This window comes from Vicugna pacos, chromosome 15 (genome assembly GCF_048564905.1).
Source record: "Vicugna pacos chromosome 15, VicPac4, whole genome shotgun sequence".
Lineage (NCBI taxonomy): Eukaryota > Metazoa > Chordata > Mammalia > Artiodactyla > Camelidae > Vicugna > Vicugna pacos.
The window spans coordinates 22103704-22115405 of NC_133001.1; the positions used below are offsets into that span (position 1 = coordinate 22103704).

Genomic DNA, 11702 nt, shown 5'->3' on the forward strand with positions numbered 1-11702 from the left:
GCAGGAGGCAAATCAACATCCGGGGCCGCCGGGCCGTCTGCCTACGGAAGCCGAAACACAAGCCAGGCTACTCTCCTCTCCCACAGCCACAGTCTCGCGACGGGGAGCGAACGCAGCGGCCTTCTGGGAGGCGACGCTGGGAGACCAGCCTCGGAGCAGCGTTTTCGGCGGCGGCGGCGAAGTGGCAGCACGAAGAGCCGGTGAGTCCGGAAGGCGGCGGCCGCTCTCTCCCGCCATTCGCGCGGCTCCCCAGCGGTTGGGCGGCGGCTTTGGCGCTGACTGGAGCGGGTAGAAGAGCGTATGAGGGAGGCGGGTGCTGGTTTTCAGATGAAAAAATTCGAGGTAGCCATGAGAAGTGAAAAGTGGCGATGTCTCTGACTGCTCTACTCTATCGCTGCTTTTTCTTTTTCTCCGCACGTAGCCTCTGTCCACTTCGTCTTTCCCGCTTGAAGCTTCTCTCCGCCTCTTTGCTGTGGGCTGTGGTCATCTCAGCACTTACAGCTCCTGACTAACGCGGGAGAGTCGGCTCAGTCTCTACAGCCCCGGGCTCGGGGTGCCCGAGCTGAGGGAACCTGTCATCCCCCAGTATGAAGAATACTGTTTCTCCGAGGGTGGCATGGACGGGGACTCTTCTCGTGGGGAGGACAGCTAGACAGCTCGACCCCTGCCTTTTTACCCGACGTGGGGCTCCTCCTTCATCTCAGAGTTGGGAGTGTTGGGTGGCTGTTTTATCAAGGAATTTCTGTGAGGTTCAGGGCTAGGTGAATGTAAGGTTATGAAGTCACATAAGATTAAGACCCGTCTGATTGCATTCAAGATAACACAGAACGTTTTGGATTCCCCTCCCCCTGTTTAAAAAATGCCAACGTTTTAATTTCCAATATAATGGGCTATATAGTGGTAGCTATAAGGCACCTGTCATTGTCTTTCTGGATGTAGGAAAAGCTAGACCTTCTTGCTAGATCTGCTAAAGATGGACTCCTCCCCACCCCTGGAATTTGAGACACACACACACACACACACACACACACAGAAAATTACTTTGTTCCAGAATTGAGGTGTTGTTCATTAATTAATTTATTAATTTATTTATTAATGCTTAATATGTGCCAGAACACCAGAACACTGGGATTGGTAAATGGCAGATGAATGGGTCTCTGTCCTCTGTCTCTCATGGTCTAGCAAGAGAGATTACGCAAATAATAGTAACCTATTGTGGTAATAATAAAGTAGCTAGCATTTATATAACATTTACTGTGTGCACTAGTCTAAGTACTTTTTATGTATTATGAGGCACATGCTATATAGATTATACAGAAGAGGGATGTTAAGAGTGGAGATATAAAGAAGGGCAGGGATTGAATGGGAAAGGCTTCCCAGAAGAGGCGATGTTAGAACTGGGGTTTTATAACTTATGGTTGACAGGGGGAAAGGGGGTGGAGAGGGATAAATTGAGAGTTTGGGATTTGTAGATACTCACTACTATATATAAAATAGATAAACAGGGTCCTACTGTGTAGCACAGGGAACTATATTTAGTATCTTGTAATAGCCTATAAGGAAAAAGAATACGAAAAGAAATATATACATAAATGAATCACTATAATGTACAACAGAAATTAACACAACGTTATAAATCAACTATACATCAGTTAAAAAAATTTATTTTAAAGTTTGCCAGCAACCACCGGCAGCTGGGAAGAAGTAAGGACAGATCCTCCCCTGGAGGTTTCAGAAAGAGCATGGCTCTACTGACTCCTTGATTTCAGCCATCTAATCCCCAGAAGTGTGAAGCAATACATTTCTATTGTTTTAAGCTACCTGATTTGTGGTAATTTGTATGGCAGCCCTAGGAAACTAACATAGGAGGCAAATGTGGCAAAAAGGAGACCAATAAGGAAGCTGGTAGTGGTGTAGATGGGGAGAAATGGCCTGAATTGTAATGTATTTTTCACATAGAGCATCTTGAATTTGCTGGTAGGTTAGATGTGGCACATTCTTTTTTTTTTTTTTTTAATAGACTTTATTCTTTTAGAGCAGTTTCAGGTTCACAACAGAATTGAGCTGAAAATATCGAGTTTGCACATAGCCCTCCTCACCCACACATATATACTCCCCTACACTCAACATCCCTCATCAGTGTGGCATATTTGGTACAATTGATGAACCAACATGGGCGCATTATTATCAACCAAAGTCCATAGTTTACATTAGGGTTCATTCTTGATGTTGTACATTCTATGGGTTTTGACAAATGCGTAATGACATGTAGCCACCACCATAGTATCATACAGAATAATTTCATTGCCCTAAAAATCCCTTGTGCTCCATCTATTCATCCCTCCCCTCCACCTCCCCAACCCCCTGGAAACCATGATCTTTTTGTTGTTTCTGTAGCTGTGCCTTTTCCAGAATGTCATTTGGTTGAAATTACACAGTTGGAGCCTTTTCAGACTGGCTTCTTTCATTTAGTAATATGTCTTTTAAGTTTCTTCCATGTCTTTCATGGCTTGATAGATCATTTCTTTTTTAACTGAACATATATTTTTTAATTTACATATATGTATTGTTCGTTGTTTCTAAGAATGTTTAGACCTTTAGCTTTTTAAACTTACATAGTTATCAAAGAAATAAAGCCAGCCACAAAATAAGAATTAATTCAAAAAGATAATACACCCTGCTTTTAACAGCAACATTGTTTATAACTGCCAAGATATGGAAGCATCCTAAGTGCACATCAGTGGTTGAATAGATAATGAAGATGCAGCATGTATTTATATATGTAATGGAATACAACTCGTTCATAAAAAAGAAGGCTATTTGGCAATTTGTGGCTCTTCATTCACTTTTTATTTTCACTTCAAAAACCAGAATTTTATAACTGGCAGAGACATTTCCATTACATCAAAAACAACAAAATACCTGGAAATAAACTTAACCAAGGTTACCTATACTCTGAAAACCGAAATGACACAAAGAAATGGAAAGACTTCTTGTGCTCTTGAATTGGGAGAATTAACACTATCAAAATGGCCACACTACCCAAAGCAATCCACAGATCCAGTGCAACCCCCATCAAAATACCCGTGACATTCCTCACAGAACTAGAACAAACAGTTCCAAAATTTATAAGGAACCACAAAAGACCCTGAACAGACAAAGCATTCTTTTGTAGGACTCTCTTTTTTTTTTTCTCTTTCTTCTTTTTGTTCTCTTTTCTTACGGTTTGATGACTAGAGAAGATCCTTTAACATTTGTTGTAAAGCTGGCTTGGTGATGCTGAAATCTTTTAGCTTTTGTTTATCTGTGAAGCTTTTGATTTCTCCATGAAGTCTGAATGAGAGCCTTGCTGGATAGAGTATTCTTGGTTGTAAGTTTCCCCCTTTCATCGCTTTAAATATATTGATGTGGCACATGGCACATTCTTACAGAGATGAATTAATGATGATGTTTAGATATGTTTTATGAGGATCTAGTGGTGCAGTTTTCTGAAACAAGGAAGAACAGAATGTGGACTGATGGGAACTGTGTTTTTGTTTGTTTGACTCTATTTTGAAGTGATTTCAAACTTACATAAAAGTTGCAAGACTCAAACTTAGATTCCCCAGTTGTTAACATTTTACATATGTGATTTGATTACTATAATTATAATTTCTGAATCAAGCGTTCTGTTTTTGATACGTTAAGCATTAGATATCAGTTAGACATTAAGTGGAGCTAACGAGTTAGTTAAGTAAATCTGAAGCTCGGGGGGACGTCAGGGCTGGAGTTGTAAATTTTGGCATTATCAGCATGTGGATATAGTTAAAACCATGGTACTGGTTGAGATCATTTAGGGAACAAATAATGGTAACAAAGGGAAGCTAAGGGTCATTGCAACATTAGCTACTGAACAGCAGTAAAGACTTAATGAAACAGACTGGAAAGATGTGCCCATGAAAGCCGAAAGATATCAGGAAACTGAGATATTAAGGAAGTCAAGAGAAAGGAGGTAAGAAAGTTTCAAGAAGGAGGTAATGACCAGCCAGCTGAATCAAGTAAATGCTGCTGAGTAGTTGTAAAACTTGCGAATAAGTAACTACTGGATTGGCAGCATGGAGGAAGGGGGGGGGGGAAGCTTGATTGGATTGGGTTGAGGTAGAGGGCTTGTTTATGTGTAAGTTATACTAAAAACATTATGTTTTTGCATTTCAGTGGAGTATAGACCAGAGTTTCTTGGCACTGTTGACATTTTGGAACAGATGATCCTTTGTCGTGAGGGGCTATATTGTGCATTGTATAATGTTTAATAGTATCCCTGGCTTGTTTCCACTAGATGCTAGTAGGATGGGTCACCCCCTCCCCCATACCCCCAAGTTGTAACGACTAAAAATGACTGCAGACATTGCCAAATGTTCTTTGGCAGGCAAAATGGCCCATGGTTGAGAACCACTAGTTTAGATTCTTAAATGAAAGGCATGACTGTTCCTGCTAAAGTTTTAGACATTAGTGTGAAGATGTTTAGGGGCAAGCAGGGGACCTTTCTAGCACTCCAAGAATTTTGTGCTGTAGTGTATATCTACTTTGCCTGTAATGCTAGTGGTCTTATTTTATCTTTGATGATTCATAATGAATCTTACCTTGCACTGTCATTATTATGCGCATTAGTTATCATCATAGAGAATTTTGAATGTAAATACATAGAAGATGTGCCTGCATATTTGTTCTATACTGTAGATTTCTCTGCATTGTCTTAATCCTCAGTATAATCCCACCTGCTTTTTCTCTTCCAGATTAAATGAATTAATTTCAGTGGGATTTTGGTAGGAAGTGGAAGAAAATTCATGTGCTTATTTTGTCTTATACAGAGTAGATAATTCATAAGCATTTGTTAAGTAAATCAATTAGTACTATTGAGAAAATTGGATAAAATATATTTCTTTTTAAATTTAAAAAAATTATGGCTGTAGGATGTGGGTAATTAAATGAATCCTTTTTCATATATTGTGTTTTTTTTTCATTCTTTTAATTTTATTATGTTTTAGGAAAGAATCTCATTGGGGTTAAAATTTACCAGTGGAGGTACAAAATAAGAAAGCTGCTATCTCTCACTTTTTTTTTCCCCCAAATTACAGGTCTTAATTCCATTTTGTTCCTTTTTAGTGCTTAGCACTGTGCCTGGCATGTTGTAAGTATTCAGTGATAGTTACTATTTTTATGTTTGTTTAACTTAAACTCTTTTTGTCTCTCATTTTTGTCATTTAAGAAAATTGGGATTAATACATGTAAAGTACTTGGAATAGATTTTGGCATTTTTAGTAAGTGTCCCATAAGTGCACTACTGTTCCTTGATCCATAAACAACTATATTTTTTTCTATGAGCTTTTTCTGATCTTACTAGTTTGATTTAGTAATCTGCCTATCTGTATTCTATTTTATGTCCCAACCATTACGCTAAATAACATTGACTTGCTTGCTTGTGTGTCTTCCCACCAAATGTGGTTCTTGATATCTGGGGCCTGTCTTTTTTTATTTTGATAGTCTTGGTGCATAGTTACTGCTTGCAACATACTGTTAACCCCTCATTTTTGCTGGGTCTTAATGATTGAAGATGATGGTGTGACTGAGCATGGTGGGGTGTGCATTAGTGGAAAGTAAAATGTGACAAAACATGCTAACACCAGGTTGTAAGTAGTGGGATAGCAGGTTAAAGAATTTGAACTTTATTTTGTTTGCCCTGGGAGGTGTTTTTGGTTATTGACCAGTCTAATTTCATATTTAAGGAAGATAATTCTGAGTGCAGAGTAGAGAATGTGCTAGTAAGAAGAAATAAGTTTAGAGGCAAGAAGATGTAAAAACTCTTAACTCTTGCTATAAAATAAGTTTCTTTTTTTTTAATTAAAATTTTTTTTACCTATAGAGCATTGTATTTAGTTGAGCTTCAATTGGTTTTTTTAACTATTTTTTAAAATTGAGATATAGTTAGTTTACAATGTGTCAATTTCTGGTATACAGCATAATGTTTGTCATATATCTACATACATATATTTGTTTTGGTATTTTTCATTATATGTTACTACAGGTATTGAATATAGTTCCCGGTACTATACAGTATAAATTTGTTGTTTATCTGTTTTATATATAGTGGTCAGTATCTGCAAATCTCGAACTCCCAATTTATCCCTTACCTCCCTGGTAACCATAAGTTTGTTTTCTATGTTTCTGTTTTGTAAATAAGTTCATTTGTGGTTTTTTTTTATAATAAGATTCCATATATAAGTGATCATAAGATATTTTTATTCTCTTTCTGGCTTACTTCACTGAGGATGATGATCTCCAGGTCCATCCATGTTACTGTAAATGGCATTATTTTATTCTTTTTTATGGCTGAGTAGTATTCCATTATATATATACCATAACAACTTCTTTTCTTTTTTTGACTGAGTTGGAATCAGTTTACAGTGTTGTGTCAATTTCTGGTATACCATAACTTCTTTATTCAGTCATTTGTTGATTGACATTTAGGTTGTTTCCATGTCTTGGCTATTGTAAGTAGTGCTACTATGAACATTGGAATGCATGTATTATAAGGTTCTTAATTTAACTGAGATATCTTGCAGCTCATACTTGAAGGATAGGTCTTAACAACATGAAACCTTTTAAATCATATCACAGCTAGGCTTCAGGGCTTCCCTTTAACTTTGCTTTTTGACTTTTTATTACAAAACATTATATGAAGTTTTTAGTAAAATGCTAAAATTTATTGTAAACAAGGTGTACAACTGCATTTTGTAAATATTGTGAAAATATTATTCACTTTCTATGAAAGCTTGTAAGTTGGCAATATTTTCACCAATTTATCACCAAACAGGTGATAAACCTGTTTGTTGTGTTTTCTGTTCTATCTGTTGTTCAACATTTAATGTGTATCATGTGTAGGGAGGTAATGTGGGACACAATTTTTCTAGCTGGGAAAGGAGATGAATTCTGTTTTTAGTATACCAAGTTTCAGGTGTTTGTATAGCTAGGCTGGAGATACCTTACCTATAAGACTTACAGAGTTGTAAAGACTTTGAGAGAGGGTAGAGATTGAAAGTTTTCTAATAAAAATGGTAACTGAGACGTAGGATTTGATGAGTTTATGCATCTGAAAACAGTAGTCTAAGATATAAGTGGAAATGCAGTGAAATGTTCTGCTTTTTTTCACTAGTGTTTAATGCATCAGAATTATAAAGAAGTATGAAAACTGAGATCTTGGAGTTGAACCAAGAAGGGTTCATTGGAGACTTGAGACTGCACAATTGGGCAGAGTACGGCAGAGTAAAGTCAATTAGAGGGGCATTAAGACGAGTTCATAAGGAAATAGAAACTGTAGTTAAAAAGATTCTGTGAAGGTTAGGAAAGCTGGAAGAGTAAGAAAAGAAATGTAGGATTAAGTGATGGTTTTTCCAGTTAAAGAAGGTGGTATGTGTGTTGGCAAACCATTTATAAAGACAAGGAGGTTCATTCAGTACTGTTAAATAAAACCACTGAGAAATTGGTACTGAACTATATAATATTTTAGAAAGGTAAAATGAAACTTAAAAAGAATTGAACAACCCTGAAATTCAAGAAAGCTGATTTTCATCATATAAATTTGACATACAGAAGAATAATTTTAGTAGTTGTTTCTGGAGGAGTTAAAATTCTTTGAAGAGTAGGCACAGGATTAAAAAACAATTCTACTAATTGTTGAGTTTTTAATGTATGCTTAGGGTGAGTTTATTTGAAAGCTTTAGAAATGCACAAAAGTAGATTATTAAAAGCTGAATAAATTCATAGAAAATATAGTCACAGTAGTTTTGTTGAAAACAGATAGGCATAATTGGAATACTGTATTTGATATGTAGATTTTAACATGGTATGATGAGAGGGGATTTTAAGCACATTTATCATATAACTGACTTTGAAATAATCAGGAATGGTCAATTACAGGGGCATGATGCTTACATTGATACTCACAACTGCTCCAAAGTTATAATTTTAAAAATATATGTATTTATGAAAAAGAGTGATCTAATATAGTGGAATGAAATTTTGACACTAAAATGCTTGAAAACTTCTAATAGACCAAACATTGTTCTTAAACTATAGGCATCATTGTAATCATGAATCTCAGAGATACTAAATTCATGGTATTTTTTGAATACTCAATATAAAGTAATATTAGATAGTACTTATTGAGTATTGGGTATTATATCAGGTACTGTGTACTGCTTTACATATACTAAAATTAAATGGGTACTTTTAAGATATAAAATACACAGTCAGGTAAAATAATAAACAATTCAGTAGGAAATGAAAGAGAGTTTCCTATTTAAGATGAAATCCATATCTATAGGCAAAGGTGAAACTTTCAAAATCAGTCTTAAAGAAATGGGTCACATTCATGTTTTTGGATATTCAGAGTTGACATCATAGCAACCTTTGTTTCCCTGAATGATAACAATTAATGTATGGAGGTGGTATTTGGATAGTGCTTACAGTTCTTGGTAGGTTGAATAGTGAATATGTTGTTTGAAAGTGTGAAAAGGAAGTATAATAGTGGCCCCAAGTAGGAGTAGGATTTTAAAAATCCAACCCATTAGATATTTATATTTAAAGTTTCTTTTCTCACTTAATCTAATAGATCTTTCTCCTGCCAAAGTCATATAAGCTATTTATATTGTGCCCTAAGATACTATACCCTCGTTTTTTTACATTCTTTTATTGAGTAATAGTCATTTTACAATGTTGTGTCAAATTCTAGTGTTGAGCACAATTTTTCAGTTATACATGAACATATATGTATTCATTATCACATTTTTTTTCCTATGAGCTACCACCAGATCTTGTATATATTTCTCTGTGCTGTACAGTATAATCTTGTTTGTCTCTTCTGCATTTTAAAATCCCAGTCTGTCCCTTCCTACCCCCAGCCCCCTTGGCAACCACAAGTTTGTATTCTATGTCTGTGAGTCTGTTTCTGTTTTGTATTTGTGTTTTGTTTTGTTTTTTTAGACTCCTTATATGTGCAATCTCATATGGTATTTTTCTTTCTCTTTCTGGCTTACTTCACTTAGACTGACATTCTCCAGAAACATTCATGTTGCTGCAAATGGCGTTATGTTGTCAGTTTTTGTGGCTGAATAGTATTCCATCGTATAAATATACCATATCTTCTTTATTCATTCATCTGTTGATAGACATTTAGGCTGTTTCCATGTCTTGGCTATTGGTGTAAATAGTGCTGCTATGAACATTGGGGTGCAGATGTCATTTTGAAGTAAGGTTCCTTCTGGATATATGCCCAGGAGCAGGATTCCTGGGTCATACAGTAAGTCTATTCCTAGTCTTTTGAGGAATCTCCATACTGTTTTCCACAATGGCTTTCCTTGCTTCCCTCTCCCACTCTTAATGATTTAGATGTCTTCTTTTACAATTTTATGTTTATTCTTTCTGTAATTCACAGTAGTTATCTCCTTTCCAGTTATGAGTTTCTCATTTTTGTAGCATCCTGCTTCTTTTCTATTTAGAGTAGACCTGTGAATATTTCTTTTAGCATGGGTTTAGTGTTGGTAAACCCTTAGTTTTTGCTTGTCTGTGAAGTTCTTTATCTCTCCTTCTATTCTAAAGAATAGCCTTGCCCTTGACTCTGACCATCTTGATTATATGTCTTGATGTGGGTCTGTCTGGGTTCTTCCTGTTTGGGACCCTCCAAGCCTCCTGTACTTGGCTTCTATTTCATTTTTGACATATTTTATATCTCTAAACACTATTTCTTTTAGTTCCTTCAGTACTTTGATCAGTCCTTTTTTGAAATCTTGATCTAGTAGGCCATCAATGTCTATTTCCTTGATTGTGCTTTCAGGGGATTTCTCGTGTTCTTTTAATTGGGAGTGGTTCCTCTGCTTCTTCATATTGCTCATATCTGGCACTGTGGCTTAAGGAGTATCAGTTATCTAGTTCTCCTGGAGATGGTGTGCTGTTAATGATTTTATCAAGAGGTCTTTGTGTCTTTGCCCTGTTTCTCGAACTCAACTTGCTGTTTCCAGAGGCCCTCTGTTGATGCCCTCATCTGTGCTGCTTCCAGTTTCTGCTGGCTAGCAGATTGCACCCCCTCCCAACACTGGGTCAGGTGCTGAGCTCTTACCCAGTGGACGGGCGGGTCACTCCCCCTTCCCGATGTCACAGTCAGATGCTGCGCTCGGGTGAGGCAGGTGGGCGGATCGTGCCCCCTCCCAGCACCGTGGTCAGGTGCTGCAGTTCCTGCCAGGAAGGCAGGTGGCTGCCCGCCCTCTCCCAGCTCTGGTCGCTCCGCTGCCCTGTGTAGCTGCCCACTCCACCTCGGGTCGCTGCTCTGAAGGTGGGCTCAGGGAAGACCGCAGAACGGCCCTGCCTCTGCCCCGTGCCAAATCTCAGCTCCTTGTTTGTCTTGGTAGCGCAAGAAAGATCCTATCTGCCTCGGGCTGTAAACAAGTCTCAGTCCTGCCTAGGAGGTTTCAGAGCCCCTGGGTGCAGATTCAGGGCTCAGCCCTGCTCCCGCCTGGGCGCTGCACACAGGAGGCTATGACACTGTGGTTTTGCCCTGCCTCTCTTCTCATGACAAGCGCCAGTAATGGCGGCACAGGTCTGAGGAGACAAAGGCTATGGTGTCCCTCTCCCCAGGGCACACCAGCAGTGTTGCTTTGCTTGTTTTGCAATTTATGGGGGACTGAGATGGTTCTGCTCTGTATCCCCTCCTAGCCACATCATGCAGCACCCTGCAGTCCCCTGAGGCTGCCTCAGTGCAGCTGCCCCAGTCCTCCGCCCAGCTCAGGCAGCCTGTCCCGGCCCCTAGCTGCCTACTTGCATCTCGGGCTGGGTGTCGTGGGGACCCTTTGTACCCGTTAAACTCAGTTCTGTCGGTCAAGGGGTGCTCGGGGCAGATCTGAGCCTCGGAGGTCCCCCTCAGTCCCACTGGCCTCTCCATTGGAGAGGAGAGACCCAGTGAATGAGCGCCAGCCCTCCTTTGCTGCACTGTCCCTTTGGGACCGTTCCCACACTGTTTTGCTTTTTCTCCTTTCTTTTCTCCTTTTCTCCTACCAGATTTATGGCGTCTTTGTCTTTCGAAGAGGGCGATGTTCTGTCGGAGTTCAGCAGGTGCTCTGGTTGGCTGAGTAGGTCCGTAGATATGTGTTTTGGTGTATTTGTAGGGGAGGGTGAGCTACAAGTGTCCTTCTACTCCGCCATCTTGCTTCTCTCTCCTATACCCTCTATTTTAAATTTCTTCACCTCCATTAAATATTTTAAAAGCAAATCAGTATATCACTTGTATTTCAAAAAAAAAAGTTTCTTTTCTCAGTGTAGGGTTTACACTCATACTTTTCTTAGATTCCTAAAACTTAACACCTGACTAACATCTCTTCTCTGAGGAATGACAGTCTGAGTTATGTGTGTGTGATGAGAGCACAGTGAGAGAGAATGGTTTGGAACTGAGGTCCAAACGCTATAGAGACTTACAGTTTTGCTGACAAAAGTAAATTATGTTGTAGGTAACTCAGTACTTTCATGATTCTTGCTAGTTGGGAAGCTCCAATCCTAGCTTCTCTAATTCAGTATTGTTTAACTTGTCCATTTTAGTCATGTTTCTCCATCCCAGGGAAATGAGTATCTATCCCTGGGCTTTTTGGAACATGGTCTCCCTGTAAATGATGGTATACCAT

At 38.6% G+C, this 11702-nt stretch overlaps 1 protein-coding gene across 2 annotated transcripts in view; it reads left to right on the forward strand.

Annotated features, from left to right (window-relative positions):
* Positions 1–12: 12 nt before the first annotated feature.
* The window catches only part of ASB3 (ankyrin repeat and SOCS box containing 3), an 81502-nt gene continuing 69812 nt past the window's right edge, over positions 13–11702 (forward strand). The window contains exons 1-2 of one of the 2 annotated variants that reach the window (XM_072937755.1): positions 69–200; positions 11086–11160. In XM_072937755.1, coding sequence (XP_072793856.1) covers positions 11090–11160 — 71 coding nt within the window. In that variant the 5' untranslated portion in view covers positions 69–200; positions 11086–11089. Of the gene's footprint in view, positions 201–11085; positions 11161–11702 lie in introns of both variants that reach the window. The other variant, XM_031675624.2, reaches the window with a different exon arrangement.